At 37.1% G+C, this 22,479-nt stretch overlaps 1 protein-coding gene across 3 annotated transcripts in view; it reads left to right on the top strand.

Annotated features, from left to right (window-relative positions):
• Window positions 1–22,479, top strand: part of DENND1B (DENN domain containing 1B) — a 164,766-nt gene extending 142,287 nt beyond the window's left edge. For 2 of the 3 annotated variants that reach the window (XM_054833718.1, XM_054833716.1), the window contains 3 exons: window positions 12,133–12,212; window positions 13,416–13,632; window positions 14,872–22,478. In XM_054833718.1, the coding sequence (XP_054689693.1) occupies window positions 12,133–12,212; window positions 13,416–13,632; window positions 14,872–15,423 (849 nt within the window). In that variant the 3' untranslated portion in view covers window positions 15,424–22,478. Of the gene's footprint in view, window positions 1–12,132; window positions 12,213–13,415; window positions 13,633–14,871 lie in introns of all 3 variants that reach the window. The other variant, XM_054833717.1, reaches the window with a different exon arrangement.

Raw genomic sequence — 22,479 nt, 5'->3', positions numbered from 1 at the left:
GGTGTATTTTTATGTACAGGCAACTGTGGTGCCTGTATTCTTTCAGGAACTTGTGTACAGTAGATTTTTTTTTTTTTCCACTGAGTATTGGGGGAGAAGATACACAATTCTAAATGTATGAGTATAGAGATCTAATGTTAGTGACATGAATGGTTCTTAAAATATTTGTTTGTAACAGATAATTGTCATTTTAGTATATAGCAACTTCCCCCCCCCCAAATAATTTGATAATATGAATTACTAAAAAGCTTTTAATGCATTATAAGCCAACATTCACAGATTAGTGTAGCTAAATCTACAATTGTATCTATCTGTGTAAATACATAACACAAATGTACCCATAGAGTTAGTGAATTTTTATAGGCTGCTTTTATTAAAGAAATCTACAGTAATTTACTGATATGGTAGTGCTGCCTTCTGTTAGGTACAGGAGTCTAGGGATGCAAAAGCATATAATGTACCTTGGTACAATTAAACATTTCTTTTGAAGGCCAGTGTTTGGACAGAACAATTTAACTTCTGCATGTTTTTGTGTTCGTACAGCTGTATACTGCTAAATCCTTTAATATCACTGTTGCTGTTTCTACCCATCGTCTTTTAGTTTTCAAAACTAAGAGTGCATGTCAGTCCATAGTTTTGTTTGCAGATATATATACACACGTAAGTTTATGTATGTATACACACACGTACATATACACGTACAAAGCTAGGGTTTGTTTACTAGCGAAGCTTGCGACTAATAGCCCCGCAGTTTTGCCCTGCTGCAAACAGAAGGTCCCGTGTCTTCTCCTCAGCTCTTGTCCCAAACATCACTTGAGCCCAGTGGGCAGGAAGAAGCAAATGGTGATCGCTCGCCAAGAGCTGCGGTCTCACGTAGTTTCCTTCACCTCTTACTCACGTTATTCCCACTTTTTCCTTCTCCCCAAAAGCAAACAAACCAAAATATTTCTAAAAAATAAGTCTACTGTTGCTACTTTTGTTTTTTATTTTTCTTCTTGGTAAGTCTTTGAATAAGATAATATAAATGCAAGTTCTTTATGAATAAGTGCTGATTTTAGACTTTATGTCCAAATAAAAATATATATTTATATTCACAAGTGCCTGCGTATAAGAGATACTATGTTTGATCTGCTACTGAATCTGCCATTTAAAAGAAGTGAATTTCACAGATTGCTATTGTTGTCAGGTTTTTTCTGTAACTCTTTATCCTGCAGATGAACCTTTCCATCCAGATTTCTGAAATGGTGCCCTTGAGTGTCTGTAGCAGTATAAGGAGAGTACTATTGCGCAGGTCATGCATTTTGATGTATATTTAAAGTAAGGACCAGATATTAAGTTGCAGTGTTGGTGTATTTGAATATCCTCCCAAAACCTAAATAAACAACAAACAAAAGGGAGAGATTGCTTTTAACAGTCATCTTGCTTCCAAACAGACACCTCTGCACTTTATTACTATCTCTTCCATACTGAAACATTTCAACACTTGTAAATATAAAGAATTTGGTGTTATATTTTATGTCATGTTAGATGTGTGCATTGAGCTTTTCATTCTCCACTTCTTGGAGACAGTTAAATACTAACTAATAGTTACCTGAGATGCTTGAAACATATTGACTTTGAAACATTATGTATGATATGCAAGTTTCCTTCACTGTAAAAGATCATTTTAATAATTGGTTCATAACAGGATTTTGGGGTTCTGGGAGGATGTTTCCTTTGCAATAGGAAGTGAATGTGCTTTTACCCCAACAAATAGTAGTTTGTATGTGGGTCTGCTAATTAGTATGGTTATTTCCTGTTTTGTTGATGAGTCTTTAATAAATGTCAAGGGTACAGCCATGAAGATCTCCCAATTAGGCTTTGCGTTTGTAAAACCCAACCCCTTTGCTTTTGTGTGAAGATGACAGTTCCAACTGCAGCCTCAGCCTAACAGGGCTCAAGGGAAAGGATACTTCTCTGGTTTTATTGAAAACAAGGCCAGTTTGGCCCAGGGAGAATACCAGCACTGGTCACAGTGCAGAGCCATTTTTAACAATGAATATTTACTAAGCTTTATCACTGCTGTCACAGTGGTTTTATTATATTTTTTTTCCAGATCGGCAATAGGCTTAAAAAAAATTAACAGTAAATCAAAACAAATTATAGCATGTAAAATAGCTGTCAAAACCTAATCGGAGGATAAATAATTAAATGTGTTATTGCAAACTGTAGTGATTGGCTTGCCCTCCTATAATTTACATTTTGAAAGTCTTTCCTAAAAAAAAAAGAACAGGAGTGCGCTCATACGTGCCTGTGTGCACGCGCGTGCGCGCACACACACAATTAATCTTTGCCTAAGATGAATTGTTCTATCTCTGTAATATTCATTTTAGCTTACTCTTGCTTAGGTTAGCTGTTCTAGGCTTTTTATACGTGCACGAGCTAACTATATTGCAAGTCAACATTAACAGATGGATTGCCCTAAGCAAGGGAAAACCACAACAACAAAATCTAGTGAAAGTGGAGGATTGAAGCTTTTTATTGTTAAGCCTTATTAAAACCTTGGCATGTGCGCTGCTGTTAACTGTTTCATGCCTAGATCTAATAATATGACTCTGGTATGTTTTATCTCCTACATTAATTAAGTATGTAGAAGATATAAGAAATTACCAACTGAAATTTTTGAAATAGCAATCTCATGCTTGCATTAATTTTTTCAACACTGTTTGCAGTATTTTGCCAGCAATATTGCTGAGTTCCTTTAACTATTGATGAGGGGGGTACGGCAGTGCATGCACTAGACTACTGTGCATTCAGTTTTTGCATAGTCTATTTTAATTCTGTTCCATTATATGCTCCCAGGTAATGCAGATTTCTGGGTAGACAGAGGCCTAAATGCAGTGAGAGGTCTATAAAATTGTTCCATATTAATATATAATTAAAAAGAGACCGCATTTATTATGAGCCTGGATAGAATGCCAGAAAAATCTGTTTGATTTCATGAATATGATCTTTGTAATTTTATTGTTACATCAGGTGATAGGGTAGCTTATTAAAAATGGAGTACTTCAGGATGTCAATAGTCCTAACGTATTTAGTGCCTAATAAAACATTCTTGAAGACTTGCAGAATACCAAGTAAGAACTACCAGTTCACTTCATAATTAGTAAGCTAGTAATGCCCCGTTGTCTCTATGGAAAATGTATGTAATACCTGTACCTTTAGGCATGTGCTACCTTGTAGCCATAATGGAAACTTGGGCATTTGGATTCTAAGTGTGGATTTAGCAGGAATGCCTGTGTGACAGCACTACTATAAATGTTCATAGATCGAAGAAACCAAGTGAACTACTTCCCATGACTTTGCAGGATTTAAATACAGTGTCTAAGAAGGTTTTGCAAACACTTTTGCATAAGGTAATAAAAGTCAAGTTAGACTAAACTTTATCTTAGTATTCCTGAACAGAAGAGAATTACAGGTTTTTATTCTTTTTTAAAAGCATATTGCAACTGTAGCTTTTACACTTTTTTTGCAGTATATCCTACTAACTAGCCTATATGTATTTCAGCTTGCAGTAGGTATACTCGGCTTCTGTTCAACAAAGATAGCAAGTGTCAGGCAGGAGGATGTGTTCAGAATAACCTTACCTTCAGGAGTGCCCCATTTATCAATACCCCTACAATGGCCAGTAGAATAAATGACATAATCATTAGCTACAAAGGGCTTCCAGTACCTGATCCTGAAAAATGTGGTGAGACTGGGCTATTCTGAAGACTTGTTTTTTTTTCCCCCTGGGAACATAAAAGAGGAGAGGAAATGCTTGTGATAATGCAGTGCTGAATATACATATTCTGTATAAGGAGACTGAACCCCATTAAGAGGAAAAAAAAATAGTCCTACAGACAACCCCACAATAATTTCAGAAACATAAAAGATCTGATTAAGGGCCTTTACCTGTATCTGGATTCAGGTGATGTGCTTGAGATCACATCTTACACCTAGCATCCACAGATCATCCTGGTTATATAGCCGGAGGTATCTTCTACTCTCGTTGACTAAAATATTACAAATTGACAGATGTCATAAACAGTAACAGCTAGTTTTTATGGTAAATCACATTTTATTTCTGTAAAATACAGTTTTGAAGTAAGCTTTGGTCAATTAGTAAATTCTATTTCTTTAGCTAATGTGATGTAATTTGAAAACATTGTAGATATCATTAGCTTCCCTTAATTTGGAGAAAAATCTTTTGTCTTGGTGTGTCAAGTAAGATCTCTTCATTCTGCAAAACAGTCAGATTTCCTTTTAATTAAAAATGAAAAAGCCAGGCAGCAAAAATTCAAATTGTAGATTACGAGAGTGCCCTCTCGTGGCTCTGATACCTTTCCGAAGTAGTACAGGCACACATGTATCCTTTGCCTTGTATAAACCTTGCTTTTTACAACAGAGGACCTCTTTGAAAGCAAGTGGCACTTCCTTTATTTATTTTTAACTGAAAGATTATCTGGAATTTGTGCAACTTAGACATTTAGATGCTTTCATGTATCATGCATAAATTTATTTTCAGGAATATATACTACCAAGTAGAGGTATAATTACAAGATTGCTCAAAGCTCCCTCTGCCCCCAAGATGACAGTAGATAGAGCCTCTAAACAATGACTGATTTTAATTTAGTCAGTGAACACATTTAAAGAAACAAGAAGCAGTGTAAGTTTGTAAGAGCTCTTTTTTTATTTCAGTATTTTTATTAGTGTGGACTCTTTCCTCTTCTCTGCCCTGATCTCTTCTCACCATGGTTTTAAGCAAAGGACTGTTGCAAGTCTCTGCAGCAGACTTCTGCCGTTCGTTCTGCACCGTAAACCAGTGTAAAGCTTGTGGCTGCTTGTTGTTCTTTGAGATTTGCAGTAAATATCACTTGAGAAATCTCTCCACTAATTACCGGGATTACAATTTAAAAATAAAAGAATGGAAAGATAGGGTAATGGTCAGGAAATCACTCTGGAATTGTTACCCATAGGGCTTTTAGTGCAATGCTTCATTTTTCAGGGCAAAGTCATCAGCACATCTACCTCTGATTTATCCTACTGAGACATTTAGACAAGCAAAAAGTTTGCAGATGCTTTTTCTGCCTATTATTGCCACCCATTTTAGTTTTTTTAATGAACAGAAAGGCAGCCTTTCTGAGGGTCTTTCTCCTACAAACAAACAAACCATACTGCTATGTCTACCAAGGTTTCTTTTCTGAAGGATCTGGAAGAAGAATACTATTTCACAAAGTACTTTCAAAACTGGATGAACCTTTCTGTCCTTAGTAGTTAATTGAAATAACTGGATTACTTTTTTCATCAGGAGAATTTATTGATATCTTAATGTAATGGTGGTATCTTCTGCTTTCATTTGCTGTGTATCTTCTGTCTTTCACGGGTGGCATTTTGGCTCCACCTAGCCAAGGAAGAACTGTCAGCCAGCAGTTGGGACCTGTATCCCAACATCCACGGTGCTTTTGCCTTCTGGCCTGAAAGTTTGGGGAGCACAACCTTATGTCTAAAACTTCTGCTCTAGTACTGTATGTTCCCTAACCTTTTCTTTCTCTCTCTAATCCTGTACCTAAGAGTGAAAAAAATGAATAAAGAAGTTCAATTAAAGAATAAAGTTTGGCTGGGGGCAAAAGGAGGGAGAAGTAGAAGAAACAGGAAAAGCCTTTCCTGCAGGGATCTCAGCGTCTCTGAATGTGAAAGCCCAGATTCAACCCATCTAATTTTAGACACTACTGAAATGCTGAAGTTAGCCGCAGTGCTACCCTAGGCTCTTTCCACAATAAGTGGAGAGAGAGGGCCATGACCAAAGGGCAAGTCAGCCCACCTGGAATCTAGATTGTATACTGATGATGCCTCTCTCCTGCTGTTTATTGTCTAATTTAGGCTCTAAAATATCTGAAATTAGTGAATAGCATCGAAATCTGAGTGCTACCTTTGTTCCCCAGCACCTTGTACAGAAAGACCTTCACTGTTGAGCAGAAAACTCTTACTGATGTCAAACAGAAGGAGGGACACCTCCTTGCCAATTCTTCTGGTCGGGAGCCTTAGACAGAAATGTGCTTGGAGTCCCTATTTTTGTTTCTAAGGCACAATCTTTTTTTCATTGCAAATGTGATTAGTTTTCAAGCTTCATACAGAACTCCCCTCAGATATGTTTTTCCACTCTCCAGAGTTCAGTGCTGCTCTAAAGTTCTGTGACATTTGATGTTTCCATTAAATCTTGAAGTCTGGAGGTATATGATGTTTGTGTTTAGGCTCATATCCCCATCATACTTTTTAACTTTAGTGTTTTGGGTAAGTTTTCCTTTGAAAAAGTTACAAGTTCTGCTGATGTAAGGATATGATGCACATTTTAACCAAAAGATCAATTTAACCAGTAATCTCTATTTTACCTGCTTAGGAATCATGTCAAATAGGTAGCATGTTCCAGCCAGAACAACTGGGTTTACAGCTGTTCTGATTCACTAAAGTCACACGCTGTGCACCCAAGTTACTTCCAGGTCTCTTGACTTTCCTGTTACTTCAAAAACACATTCCCTTTTCCACCTTTGTGCATATGGACACTGATTAGTTTTTCTTTTCTGACATGTGTTCCCCCTTATCTTCTTGCTCCTCTCTCCACTGTGACCCCCTCAACCCTCTGTTCTGTCATTTCCCTTCCCTGTAATCATTGAGTAAACCTAGGGCATTAATAACCATCAAAAAGGGAAAATACATGATATTTCTCTTAGTTATTGTAACTGGAAATTCTGCCTGGTGAATCTGTTTCTTAAAACCATCCACTAAAAAATTCCATAAAGAATACTTATTTATAACAGAGCTGCTCGCTTTAGCTGTTGCAAATGGCACTGAAAATCTCCATGTCCTGTTTTAAAAGACTAACACTTCTGCTTGTTGCCAATTAAAGCGGAGCCAGGCTGCCTTCGGATGGTGCACTCTTTGCAGCTCAAATGATGCGTGGCATGGTGCCACAGTGTGTCAGCTGAAAACGGCCGTTTTCGCTAAGAATTGCCTCTGTGCCATTGAGACAAGTGAGAGAGATCTGACTGTTGGAGGTGATCCCTGACTGTGGGCAGCATGGGGGCTTGCTCTGATTCAGAGGCACCGGAGGTGGTGCAGGCTTCCCGAGGGAAACATGGTTCGCCATTCTTCAGAGGAAATGGAAGTTTATTTGCTGTTCTGGAGGAAAAACATAACTATTTCTGAAAAATATTTTTGGGAATTTCCTACTCTTGCAGGCTCTTTATTGTCACAGAAAAGGATTTCTTTCTGTCACTGGGAACTTACTTTTTTGTGGATCTCTGTTTCCCTATCATTTTAATTAACAAGATCTCAGAATTGATGACAGTTCTGTCTCATGGCATACAGCTGTGGATGTTTCCAACTACTTCGTGTTCTTTCAAATGCATCATCTATATGTCTGAATCTGTTAAAGCAGAGAAGGTTTCTATCCTAGGAAGGATGAATGGATATTTTATTTACTATTAATAGCTTTTAAATTATCCATGAGTCCTGTGTTATAATAATAATTTAAAAACATTTAAAATGCAAATATAGCATCTTAAATAATATCTATATAGTTTATATCCAGGACAACTTTTCTTATATCAGAGCATTATTTTTGTGAGACATTACTTTGTGTTACTTCCTGGGAGTAAAAGCGCGCAAGTAATTTTTTGAAGGGATCATTTATAGAAATTAATCTAGAATTATTGCTTGCATCCATCCTGGTCTGGTGTCCATGTAGCTAATTGGTATCGCTAGCACTACTTTAAGCTTGTGGTTGTTTGTACCGTGTCCCAGAAAAAGAAGGGCATTGAAGAAGAGGAGGGTTAGAAACTGTACTTCTTTTTTCATCTCTGTTCTTTCCCTCTTCCCCCATCAGTCTCAGCTCTTGTGGATTGTAATGTGAAGTACTTTCCTGTGATTTCATTATCCATTGCTTTACGTTGCAGTCTTTAACCAGAAAGGAAGGCAATGGGTCATGCTTAACTAGAAAGTTTGATTGAGAGATCTTTTGCTTTTGCCTACTGGAGGTGAAGCCATAATTATGTCTGTGATTGGTTTGTAGAGGACGATAGGTAAAATAAAATACTAAATCCTAAATAATAGTGGACTTCTGTTTATTTTGCTTTCTTGTACTGAATGAATAATCCTTAAATTTTTAAGAAAAAAGAAACAGTACTTCATAGATGTAAACCGTAGTAGATATTTTTCTTTTCTTGAAACTTTATACGTGTTGATGTATTGAGTAGCCAGTAAATGTGAAATTATATATGTGCTGCCATTTATCAAAAGATATTTGTTTCTCACTTTGAGGACAATTAATAGCAGCAGCCTTGTTAAACTTCCTGCCTTAATATCGATCAATAAGCAGTCATTCCAGAAAGTTGTGCTTCTGAAAGGTCTAGCATTAAATAAAAAGCTGACATTTCAAAGATTGATTTTCATGCCCAATCAAGAATGTAACCATCTTAGATTTAAATCCTTTAGCATTCATGTATTTTGTCTACATTTTTATTCCAAAATAGTACATTTTGTGAGGCTCCCAGCAAGCAGAAGAGAACACTTTAAGGACCTATTGTCTCTCTTTGTTTGGTTCCACCTGTATTTATGCTGTCATCACCTTCTCTTTCTAGTTTCAGTGATAAGCATTTACCTCAATTGCATAGGTAGCAGGCCACTTGCAGAATGAGATTTGGAAGTGGGGCAGAAACCAAAGAAGGATGTATATGATGTATACAGAAAGGATGTATATCCTCATGCCTCACACATCCTCACACTGGCTGCAGTTGTTCCTTCGTCATACTTTATGCACAGGCTTGATGGTTTAGCAGTGTCTTGTGGAGAGCGTGAGCTTCTTGTGTTCATGTTGAACTCACTGACATTCTGAGCAAGATGAGAGATGGGTTCTCGCAGTACAGTGTGCCTGAAGATGAGAAAAATTTGAAATAGCAGAAGTTGAATCCCTGTTCACGTTTTGATATAACGGAGATATATTAAATAATAGATTTATTATGTAAGCAGAACTAGTTGGAAGAAGCAAAACAACTGAGTACTTTAAAGAAGTTTGATGCTTTATTTTATAGAAAAACCCATGACAGCAGTCTATTAAGACTTTATAAAGTTCTGGTGCAGCAAGAAAGGAGTGTTACCATATCATTTCTTGTGGTAATAAATTTAAATGGTCTGGTTGTTATTAGAATGCTGATCAGGAAGGAAACAGAAGTCTGTCCTTTTTTCATAAAAAGGTTTAAAAAAGGTTACACACTTCAAAATGAAGAAAAGACAGAAATTAAAAGCTTAAATAACTGCAAACAGCAGGGTACGTCAGTAATGGAAGGACTTCTTAAATGACTTTGACAGCTTTTGCAGGTGCACATACTATGTCACTTTGCCTAGCGGAGCATTGAAAAAGATTTATGGTTCTCCTTTTGGAATTTATTAAGAGTTTCTTTCTTTCTCTTTCTTTGCAAAGTAGTCTGGACATACCCCTCCCTTGCAGTTGTTTTTATTACAGCTCCTAGAGGAAAGTCACCTATTCAAAACCATGTGTTGCTTGTTGTCTCCATGGCTAGCTCACAGAGCTGTAAACTCTGGAGAATGTTGTTATTTACAGCTAGATATTTTCCTTCTCTTCCCTTTTTGCTTTTTATCTTTGTATGTTAATCCCATTTTATTTGGTTTAGTTCTTGAAAGTCTTACTGTATAATTTTGTACACCTAAACATTTAAATTGATAACAAAAATATTTTTTTCAAAAGGGAGAATCTCACCATCAGGAACTAGAAGGTTTTTGGTTGTTTTGGTGGGGTTTTTTTTGGGTTTTGGGGGTTTTTTTTAGGTTTATCAACACAGGCTTTGTTATACTCTTTTATATGATGTTATTCTTGCTTTCAGTAGATGCTCTGAGGGGCCAGTGCTATGGTTGTAGTGTTTACTGATTCTAATTAATTTTATTCAGTTTCTGTTTCTCAAAGACGCAACCTTTCTTTTTTCCTTTTTTTTTTTTTTTAAACTTGCCATCTATGCTCTTTGAAACATTATTTATTATTTTGACAAATCAGTGAGTGCTGTCTTATGAGACTTTATTACATGGATGGAGTTAATCCATCTACAGATAAACAAGAGTCTGGTTTGGTTTTGTTTTCTGAAATTTCTCAACATTTTTGAAGAACCTTGTTTCCTGCAAAATCTTGTCTTTATGTTAGTAGAAGTAAATGTGATGGCAGCATCTAATTCTAATGCAAATTCCAAGAAACGGAGACAGAGACAGGGTTTTGCCCTCTGAGAGTCAGATCCAGGATTAGAGCTTTAATTACAGTGAATGTCATGTCAGAATTTTCTTGGAGAAGCAGTGAATTTCCAGTGTTACAGAAATAAAGTATTTTAATTGTCCCAGTGAAGAACAATACTTAAAGCAGGAACTTTTAAACTGAAAACAGTGACTGTCATTATGGCAGTGATCAGTAAGATAACCAATCAGCAATATCAATTAAAGCAGAGTGGTTAAGCTTCCCTTTAGTTACATGCAGGGATATGATTGATTACAATACTGATGGGAATGACACAAAGAACTCACAAAACTGGGAAAGAGTTAAAAATATCAGTAGTCTGGCTTTGTTTCTCTGCCTTCCGTCCTTTAATTTTTGTTCATTTTGAAGCTTAGTTTCAATTCTTTCACAGTTTTTAACACTCTAATTCTCTCATTTTTTAGCAACTATAACTTAGTTTAGCACATTCAGAATCATGTGTTTCCTCTTTGTGGACAAAGAACTATCGAAAGTGTTATCAAAACTTGCTGCTTTAATTAAATCCTCTCTTGTTGAACAAGAAAAAATGTGTCAGTCTATACATTGAGACGTTCCTGACAATAAGGAGAGGGGGGAAGTTACAGAGAGTGTCCTGGTACATGTAGAACACTGACAACATCTGTAATAGGTGATGTACTGAAATGCTCACAGTACTAGATTTCCAAGCTCCTTGTACCCTGAAGTTAAGGCCATATTTCTTCCTCATCAGGGGCTGCTTGTAGGCTTCAGCATTTGCTGAACTGCATGATGAGATGTGGACAGTAGCACTTCTTTTTACTTGTGTATGATTTTCTTTAAAGTTAGCTAACACTGTATTCCCTTTGCACAAATTCTATCCATATGTCTTTAAATTATGGCCAGTTTTCCAAGTTTCAGAATCTCTTCGGTGGATTGATTGCCTGCATAGTTAAGCTTTGCAGGTTTTTGATACAAAGCAAATATAAGAGATGCACAGACCTGAAGACAGTCATTAGTGAAGCACAAGTGACTAAAATTCCTGACTTAAATGTTCTGGTCAAGATAGAGACTTTTTTTCAAGTATAGTAGAAATCTTTAGCCTGGTTCTGTGTGCTAAATAATAATGTGATATATATATAAAATAGGTTAGTGAGTACTCAGTGTGGTAGTATGTGAATTTACAGCACACCAGCTACTCTACACAAGCTCCCCATGGGATGCTCTGAGTGTAGATTAACTTTGAGTTAACTGTAATTTACAGTAAATTATCTTGCCCAAAGGCATTCTTAGTGCACAGTTTTCGAGCTGGCATACTACTTACTCTGAAATTCTTCTTAACGCTCTAACATAAATATAGCTATGTAAAGAGACTCCTGACTTCTTTTGTGTCTGCTACTTCAAAAATCCATTTTTCTTCATGCTCAGTAGACCACATCAACCAAAACCTGGCAAATATTTCTATCAGAAAATAGTAAACCACAGTGCTTTTTGTGATATACTTACAAGAAAGGGTAGGCAGTAGACTTGAGTGATGCTTTTCCTCCAATAGCCAGTCTTGTGCTAATCAAGGCTTTGCATAAATAACAAGGCGCTCCAGGCTTTGCATAACTAATAAGGCCTTCCATAGGCCATGAAGAAAAATGGTTCTCTTACTCTTTAATTGGTGATGCTTGAGGACTTCACATCCTCTTATAACAACCTTTAGAGGACTTGATCGATATGTGTTTTTCCTCATCAAGTGCTCAGGAAGTCTTAATGAGTAAAGTGGCAGCTAGACTCCCAATAAGTAATGCTGAAATAGAAAAAATAGAAAATTAACACTATATTTTTTGTTTATCCTCCAGACTCGTTTCAACCAGCGTCTCAGTAACCAGGATTTTACCTTGGATGAAGACGATGATGATGAAATGGAGAGAACAAGCAAGTAAGAAGCCTGTTTGGATGTATCTGTATGTATGGGAGACAGGGTAACTAGTGTTATTCAGCAGAGTTGAGTTCAAGTGACACATTTTTCTCCTGTCCAGGCTGCTAGCTTGATTCTTGATCTAGATGATGTCAAGTAGTTTAGGATTAAATCTGCTTTTAAAAAGAGGACAGGCTATTATATCTTTTCATTATTTTTAGTGCCCAGAAGAGCTCAACATAATCCTCAGACTTCACAGACTCATGATAAAAAGATAAACTGTGTACACAAAGAAGCAGTGAAATAGTATTCGTCAACATGGTGGGCAGTGACCTCAGCTAATCTATCCTTCAAGTCTTATGTTGTGGTCATGACCATGGAAAGTTTTCTGAGGGGTCTGAAAGAGAAATACTGCCTTGTGAGTTTTATGTCAAGGTCTTACTATGTGTGAATTAAAGGAAAATCATAACATGAGGCTTAAGCTGCATTGAGGCATTCTTTGATTGAGGAGATGATTTTTGATAATGAACATATATCTATAAACCAAGAAGGACCTTGAAAGCAAAGTCAAGCAGCTTAAGCATGATGCAGTAGGGAAGAGGGAGCTACTGAAATGTTCAAAGGATATCATCAAAACAAGGAGCCATGGAAATACCCTTTGTATTAGTATTCTGGATAGACAGAGATAGGGAAAGACTGCGGTAGTATAGGGGTCAGAGGTAAAAGTATTGCAATGAATGAAAGAGAAAATAAGAGACAAAAGCACCAATTCTCCTCACAGATAGACAGTACTGTAGTAACTCTGGTTGTATGACAGAAGAGTTGCAGTATGAGAGTCTTGCCACTAGAACAAAATATGTGGCTAGATCAGCTGGAGAAGTGTAGCAACACTGACCTAAATATAAGGTGTAGACAAGGGAAAAGAGGAACCAGTTTTGGAAACTAAAATTTGGAGGGAAGATTTGGGAAGTCATATTAAAGGCGACTTGAAATAACAGTTAGAGTGATTGGGAAAGAGCCAGGAGACAGGAAAACCGGCTAATGGTAACTGCATCTCCCATAGATATCATACATCTATGTTTAGGAAAATTCTTGAGTAGAAAGCAATTCTGTGTTATGTTCCCTTTCAAAAGTCTTGGAATGCATTCTGCTACTTACTTTCAGAAGTGACTGTAATAAAATGGCTTTTATGTTCCTAGCTGATGGAAAAGTTTTTGTTTTCAGGTTATCATCAGAAGACAGTGAAGAAACTTCTGCTTGCTTTTACGATAGTGATGATTCTGGTGAAATTGGAATAACTCCTCAGCATCAAGGAGAAATGGACTTGCTTGGGGAGATTTTGGACACACTGAGCACACACAGTTCAGATCAAGGAAAGCTCGTAGGAGCAAAGAGCCTGGATTTCTTTAGGTCGATGGATGACATTGAGTACAAGACTGCGGTTAGTTGTCTTCTGCTTTCATTTGAAAAACAACTCCAATCCCTTTACAGTGGAATTCTGCACTTGTGTAATAAACGACATGCAGCTCAGACACTGCAGCATAGTCCTTAGAATTGCTAGTGTGTCTTCCTAGGGCAACATAACAGTACACCCATGTTGGCCACTGCATGATGGTATTTTGCCAGCCAAGAGACTGGTTATACCTTTGTCTAGTTTACCAAGTCATCTTAGAACAGTATTTTTCCCTTGGTAACAGTAACCACATATAGAGCTGTGAATAACATAATAATTTACTTAAATAGTTTAATATTATGTTTAGATGTTCAATTCCCAGAGCTCATTTTGATCTTTTTTAACGTGGTTTAGAGGGTATTTATTTCTATTTTGACCTTGCATCCTTAAACTAGTCATAGTGATATGGTGGTGTTTCCATCTTGATTAAGTCGTGGGATTCATGTGGTAATTGCACCTGAAACACTGCTAAAATAGTACTCCAGAGCTTTCTAAGTGGGCTCCTTGATCCCTTTTTAGGTAGAGTTGCACAGGACCTGTAGTGTAAACAAACTGCTTGCCCATAACTTTAAAACCCTCACCAAGTCACTGCTGTGGTGTAAGCCAAAAAAATGTTAGTGTTTTTGAATTCCAGCTCATATCAGCTGTCCAACATTTACTTTTGCTGAAAGGGATCCCATAGTAGAAGATTCATTACTGGAACAGCAAATTCTGATGCAAATGTTTAAAAAGCTTGTAAAATTTTCTATTATGAGTGTCACACAGGGGTCACATTAATAAGATGCCTTTTTTTGTTTGTTGGGCTAAAAAATTTAATATTGAGAGCTGGTATAATTAATTACTGAAGCAAAGAGGAAATGCCATCTGGTTTTAGTTTTAGTCCAGCTCCTTCCCGTATTATGCGTACAAAACAGCAAAGTGTGTCTTTGTTCACTGTCAAAGCTGGTTGTGCAAAGACTGTGAGTGGACAGAGGAGACAGAAATCCTTCCTCTGTACAAAAGGTGATCCTTGAGATAAGAGACAGTGTTCTGGCAAGGAAGTGTAAAAACACTTGTTCTTACATTGTTTCTGGGATTGTTGTTTTGTGACATTGAACCCCAAAGGGGTCCATGATTTAGGAACACACAAATTCCCTAACAGTATTTTTGTTTCAAAAGTGCCAGTGTTTCTTGTGATGTTAACTGTTTCTTGTGATGTTAACTATGAACACATGTTCGTTCTTTCAGAACAAGTCAAACGCACCTAGTGAGAGCAACCTTACCCTGCTCTGCAGCAGTGCTAATGATCAAGCAGAGTGGCACCTCGGTCAGGATGACAGTGTCCTCCATGGGAAGCAGCTCCCTCCATCACCAAGGAAGCAAGTTTCTTCTGGTGGCCGTAGAGTATCTCTCTCAAGGCTGGAAGAAGAAAGTAGTGACAAAACCATTATTACTGACAAGATGGACACCACTAGTATGACATCCACATCTCCAGTAAGATCAAGTGCCCCGTTTGCTTCTCTAGAAAGTTTCGAAGCAGGCTATTCTTCCTATAAGCATGCAGAGTGGAATGAAACACTAAGCAATACCTCAGAAGATCAGCTCCCAGCAAGTCTTGCTCAACATCCATCCATTCTGGTCCCTTGGGAGAAAGACAGGAAGAAAGGAAAGGAAACTCCGGAAGAGGGTGGGCTTCTTCAAGAAGTGGTGTCATTATGTAAACTGAGTTCTGCTTTTCACTATGGTTTGAATATTTCCAATGATAGCTTATCCAGCAGTAGTAGTGGAAATAAAACGTAAGAAAACTATGAGAAGACAAACTTGACTCCCATCAGAAGTTAAAGGGAGACTACTCAGGACTCCATATAACATGATAACCAAAAGATGAAAAAAGAATGAGAGCTCTTCAGTTACAAAAATAATTTTCTTCAGTCAAATATGCATTTTCTGCCATTGGGACATCCGCTTCTATGTTTACCCAGTTCATTTGTTGGCTGTAGTTAGGTCCACAAAATGGAACTAAATATATGAATGCACTCTTAAATCAGGTACTAGTTAGTTTCTGTGTTAAAAATGCAGCAGGTGTATGGTGCTTCCTAGCATTTGCTTCCTCTAAGCAGCAGGAAAGGTATCATCTAACAGGTAGCCGGGTTTTGAAGGTACTGTATTAATCCCATTAAGCATGAAATGAACCGAGCAATCTGATTTGTCTGAAATGTACAAACGTTAATATTTGTAATGAATAATAATTGCCTTAATCTTTTGAGAAGAGGTCTAACTATCTTAGAAGATGAATGCAAATCTACAAAACAGCAATAATGATTTTCCGTGGCAAGAAATTGCTTCAGCAAAGGGGGGGGGGGGGGAAGGAAACTTTTTTTAGATTAAGGAATTTCTTGTGAATATAACTTGGAACTTACTGCAAACTGAAACTGTGGCCCTGTCTTCCAGACTTCGAAAAGGTAGCTCGCATGCTTTTCTCTCTTCTGTAAAGTACATGAAGTGCTGAATTATAATGTGACATTTATTGACTTCTGTTTACAACTAAGACACTTTAAAGACATATTATCCAGTTTCCCTAGGTAGACTATTTCACCTAAAATTTTTCAGAAAAGAAAGTGTAAGTGGAATTGATAGATTTCTATTATTTTTTATTTTCTACAGTTTAATAGTGTTTGAAAACTAATTTGTGCCTCTTCTGAATTATTTTCTTTCCATTTTTAGTAGCTACCTTTTTGAAGGTAGATTGAAAGGTAGATTTAACTAAATATGATTTCTAAGTAACAGTAATTCAATTATTAAAGAATCATGACTGAAAATTACTTGGAACACTAGAAGACTAAAATTACAGATTCAGCTTCAGAATACATATATCAAACTCTCATTTTAGCCAAGTTGAACAACCAAAAATATCTCTCCAAATTCAGTGAAGGAGAATAAGTGGACTTGATGTATATCGTATTTAGAACAAGCATTTCTCCTCCTTCTGGCAGTATTCCTGAAAAATATTTGAACATTTAAAGTCTGAAAATTCTTGCTGCTATATGGAGCAGCTCTTTCCTTTCCTTTTTTTTTTTTAATTTTCTTTTCCTCCTCTTTTCTTTTTCTACCTCTCCACCTTACCACACCTTACCATACATACATTGTCTACCACAATAGCTCAGGATAGGAAAGGCGTGAATTAAGTTTCAGCAGATTGGATTTGTCAACTTTGAAGAGTATTTGTGATGCAGTTGGCAGAAGTAACACATGGGTATAAAATGAACTGTGCCTGAGAAGAATGCTCTCTTGCTCGTCTAAACTCATGTCAGAAACCTTCTTTCTTTCTTTCTTTCCCTCTTTGGAATAAATGGTTAGTCTAAGTCTCAGTATAGGCCTGAGTGGGCAGGTTCATGAGGTCAGTATTTGGATCAGATTGTGCTTTAATATCTTAGTAGTTTGTAGCAAAGTTTAATATCAGTTGCCACATTGACATTCATAAATGAATTTTCCTTGTAGCTAACACAAATGGAAAAGGGTTTTTCTGGCTGCTGTATTACAAGGCAGCTGACCTAAGGGAAGGGATCTGTATCATTACAGAGGCAATGTTTGATGCTTTACCAAGGAGATGCAGTAGAGTGAGACCTTGGTTTTGTTCATGCAAAAGTTTCGGCTTGTTCCAGAATGAGAAGGGCAGGGCCAGTACTTGTTATTGAGGATGAGCTTCCAAAATTATTTTTTTAATCAGTACAATGAAGGTAAAATGTTCTAAAAGTACAAATTGTACAGAAATATCTGTGTATGATTAGAGCATGAACATTCCTGAGGGCATCTGCACTCTGCATTGCTGCAGAATCTTGGTATTCCAGAGTTAGAGGTGGTGTGTCCAGAGGTCTGTACCCCAAAGTATTTATCTATCCGTTGGTTTCCTGTTGTGTATCAACATGGTGTGTAAGCTGGAAGTAGATTTTTTTATAACATAAAAATGTTATTTGGCAAAATATTTCATGCTATTAAAATCAAAAGTATCATAAAAATTATTTAAAATCTTATCTGTAACCTTTCCAGGTGTGTCAGACCAGGTGACTCAGCTGCTGTTCAGATGAGAAAGCTGCAGGGCAATCTCATGCATACTTGTTTAGAGGTGGTATTAATGACTCAGTAGAGGTCATTCTTCTCCTTTGCTGGTACTAAACATTACCCAGACGTAGTGCTGCTAAGTGTGTCTGAGAGAAGACAGGCAACACAAAGGTCTGTGTGTTCCTGTAGCGCTTCTCACTTGTTCTCATTTACGTCCTTGCATTTTGTTGATGAGAATTTCAAGATTCACCTTTCCTTTTCCCCTGCATCCACCATAGTGTTTCTGTCCATGGTGCCATCTAAAATAATGTTATATTTTCTACATGTGTTAAAGATAATAAACAGTATTCATGTCTTAAGGGGAAAAACAGAAAAAATTCTGAAATTATGGCTATCATTACTTTCAAAACCATCCAACATACAAGTCCAGGAATGCTGCCAGAAAGTGGTTTTCAGAAATGCCTCTCTGATGGAATAAATCTTACTGGCTTTACGTGAGAGTTAGGTACTGAACTCCTGTTATCACATAGATTGTCCCATTCTCACCTTTGTGGGAAAATACAGAAGCCGTGTGAGGCTGCTAATATTCTTATAGTTATTATAGAGATCATAAAATTGAAAGTTTGATAGTGGAATCTTTCAAAATCAATGCATTGTGGTAGTAATTCACTGTTTCATTGAGTGAAAATGCAGGCTGAAAAGACGTAAGCTAAGCTACAAGATGGAAGGTAAAATTCAACTTAGAATTATTTTTATTTCAGTTGCCATCAAAATGCTAGTTACTGTGCTTATGCTGCATTCTTTCCTTACTATTTATAAAGCCTGTAGGGTGTTTACAGTTATTAAATAGTGTGTCTGTTTTCATTTTGAACCTTGTATGTGTTCAAAAATAACTCGGTCTTATATCTATGTGGAATTTAACTGTAGGTACGTTTTTAAGTCTGTAATATTACAGAATCTTTTCCACTTACTATCAGTGATCTTTTAAAAAGGCTAATATTTGTGCCTTATTTAAACAGAATTACCAATTACCAAATAGATGAGTCCAAACTGATACTTCTGGTTCAACACTGTTGTTTTCTGTCCTTGTGATAATATAAAACTGTTTATTGGCTATATATACAGTATTTTTATTACCACATTGGGTTCTATATGAAGATAAATTGTCCAGCTCCAGTACTTTTTACAAGTTTTATACTTGTATGCTTTTTATTTGTGGAAATCCTTCTAATGTCTTTGAAAATCGTCAACATTCATCACCAGCTACTGGTGAGAACTGAATTCTGCTTAGTCAGAGCTCCTGTAGTCTTCTTCAGAGGCATCGCTTTTTCCAGGATCTTCCTATTTCTCCTGTTTAAGGGAGATATCAGGTTATTCGGTTGAGATTTGTAATCTGTTACTTACAATTAGGAACAAATTTCTGATGTAGATAGTCAAACTAGGACTTGAATTTAATATCTTCGAGTTTGTTTTGCATAGATGTCTCCCTGAAATGAGCCGTATCGCTCATCTGGTTTGGGAGGAAAAAAGTGAGGGCAGTTGAAAGAGAAATGGATTCCTGGGTTGTTCAGTGAAGTAGTGAAGCAGAGCCTGAGAGTCCTCTGGAGAGATGATAAGTGTGAGGAAATCCAGATTTCAGGATATCGATTAATGTTCTAGCTCAGTTGTAGTGATTCCAACCCAGCCATGTAGGCAAAAGTAATATTGCCTATGGAATTAATCCCCTGTGGGATTTGCAGAATGGATAACATGTTGCAGTCAAACCTTCCCATCCATGTGTATAGAGATGCAACCTGTGGAAAACAGTGAAGATATTCAGGGAAGGACAGTACTGTGGATGCAAAGATGATCCCTACCCGCCCTCTATGCATGCAGAGGGCAGTCTGTGTAGAGTAGGCAGTGGTTTGCTCTTCCATCCTACGTATTTGGGCATCACGTAGCTCTGAAAAATAGACTTGTTCTGAAGGAAAAATGTAGTTGTAGAAGTTGTCATGGAACTTGTTGAGTGAACCCTTCATTGTCATTTAGCATTTCAGTGATGCTGCTGCTGTTTGGGTGGGGTCATCAGAAACTCTCAGCACTGGCTGAAGTCCCCTCTCAGGCATTGTAACACAGACTTCAGCTGGAGTTTCAGATGCATGCTGGGTGCTTTTGAAAATCCCACCCAATCTATTAGAGGAGTGTTGTAGATCTCAAAAATCTGTTTTAGATGTCTTTTCAGGTTTTAGAACGAGCTAGTTCGCAATCTTGTGTTCTTGTAAACGATATAAAGTCTAGGCAAAAGAACAGTTAAGCCAGGTTTTTAAAACAGCTTCTATTTCTCCACCTACAATCAATCATACTAAGTCCTACAGAACAATCTCTCATTGGTGCAGCTGTCTAATGAAATTGCTAGGAGCATCTAAAATCTTTTCTCTATGCATGTAATTAATTGAAGAAACATTTCATGCCATAATCGAAGTGCCAGCATGAGGCCCTTTTGCAAACGTAACCCTGTGTAATACTGACTGTAGTACCCCGTCCTGCAGAAAGGAGCCCCATAACCACTGACCTCCCTTACTGTGCAGGGAGAGGCCAAGGGTGGTCTTTATTTCCAAGGGAGTTAGTATCTTCTCTCTTGGCTCCAGGCTCTAGTCCAGGTGCTGTGACACTCCAGCCAGCATGTTCCCAACAGCCTGAAATTTCAGGCTAAATAAATGTGGCTAATAAAATTGCTCCTGAGGCAAGCAGCTTTCTTATTGCAAAGCTCAGGATGGTGAAGGCTGTCTGTTCCCGTGGTATCGTCGTAAATTGTTGGAGAATGAATGTAGAAATAAATGCACCAGCAAAACCAGTATGAATGGCGATGTGACTTGTCTTCAGTAACTTCTTTGCTGCTATTAGATGTCTATGTCTTTGCCAAGCGTTGTTTACCTGTTAACAGAATCTGGGCTGAATAGAATGTGTCCTCAACCTCACCCCAAGGGCATGGACCACAGCTGGCCTAGAATTCATGATCTTCGGGTGGTTGAAAATAAAGGAATGGAAAAGGGATGGTATGTTTTTTATTGTGCAAAACCTTCCTTGATTTGCTTTGTAATGTCTGTTTTGCAGTTTTAGTCAGTGGCCAGCTGAAAGTATTTGATAGGTCCTTCCTGGAAGCTGCTAAACAACTTCTTGAGTCCACAGCCACCTTCGTCTAGAGGGCCATCCACCATCCGTGTAGTTGGCAGGGCTGTTGCCGTTTTCTTCTGGGTTGGAGTATGAAGCAGGTAACACAGTTGGAAGTTTCTCCAAGGTTTACTGTAGTAAAGGGTACTCAAATTAATTTGTGCTATTACTTAGGTCAATACTAACAACATTTGTATTTAGAGTCCAGTAACAGTATTAGCATTTGAAAAATAATTTGAATTCAAGTATGTTGATGTTTGTTATGGTTCTGCGTGAATTGACATTCTATTTCTGTTACAAATAAGGGAGCTACTTGGTTGTGGGAGGGAAATGTGTTGACTTTCAAATCTTCAATGAATTTTGTGCAATATTTCTCCTTGTTTCAAAGTAATTTAGTAGTGCACATCTGCTTTTCAAGCAGATCTTTGAAATGGTATTTTTCAAAAATGTGTAAATTTACGTGTAGCTTTGAAATATGGTTGTATGATAAAAACATGAAGAATATATTCTAATGAGGCAAATGTATATTTCCAATGACTTGGAATGATTATGGATGTCACATTCTATGGAAATAATAAGGCCTAGGCCAATGTTCGTGTACCAGTAGTTGTAGGTAATTCTTAAAACTGTAACCCAGTTAAATTGAAGTAGGGTTAAATATTTGAATTTATGATGTTTAGTTTATCTTTGATCATTTGTTTGTTATTGATAAAAAGATGAGGAGTTAAGCATTGCTTTTCAGTACCACCAATGAGGTGAGAGTTCATGGTGATGACTATATGTGTTAAGAATTCAGTTTGTGACATCCTTAATTATAAGAAGTCATTACTTAAAATATCTACTAATGTTGCCAGTATCCTTTTAATTTTTTGTAAGTTGTATATTGATGTACATTTTGTTTTTAACCTTTGGTTTTCCCTTGAAAACTTCTTTAAATTAATATACTTGAATGAGGAAATAAAGCACTGTGGAACAGCTAGTCTTGGTGCAGTTTACGCACAAGCACATCACGTTTGTTACTTCATGCTTTTTGAGGAGGAAGGGAAATTTAAAATGCTTACATGTTTAGCCAACTGACAATTTGTGTTTGTTATTTTTAGATCTGTGTCAGATACCATGAGAAATGCCTCAACATGGAACAAAGCAACATTGTATATCTCAATGCTTCTAATTTTTTTTTCAGAATGCTTTTTTAGTGACCTTTGAAAACCATTCCTAATAATGTCCTTGATGTGAGCCTTTAATACTTATAGAAAAGGCATGAAGTACAGGATGCTTTGCGGTTTTATTGATCATTTTAATGATTTCAGAGATTTAAAAAAAACCCCGCAAATGACCAGCATTGTCTAACAGTTTTAAAAATTTAGTTAGTCACTGACCTTTAATAAAACTAGAACTAAATCTATGAATTTACTCCATGCTTTTGCACCCTCTGGACTACTGTTCAAAGTCATCTCAAGAACTGTAATTCAGACCTTATAGACTACTGTCAGTAGTGCACTGTGTAAATGTAGTAAATGAGCTGTGATGTGTGGTGTGTTTTGTTTTGTTTTTCTTCCAAGTTTGTGGCATCAGTAGAAGTTTTTGGTGAACTCCACATTACCATAAAGTGCCCAACACTGTACTATAAAATAAAACTTAACAATA

This window comes from Grus americana, chromosome 8, assembly GCF_028858705.1.
Source record: "Grus americana isolate bGruAme1 chromosome 8, bGruAme1.mat, whole genome shotgun sequence".
In the NCBI taxonomy this organism is placed as follows: domain Eukaryota; kingdom Metazoa; phylum Chordata; class Aves; order Gruiformes; family Gruidae; genus Grus; species Grus americana.
Note: the sequence above shows the minus strand (reverse complement) of the source record. Positions and strands in the feature narration are given on the sequence as shown.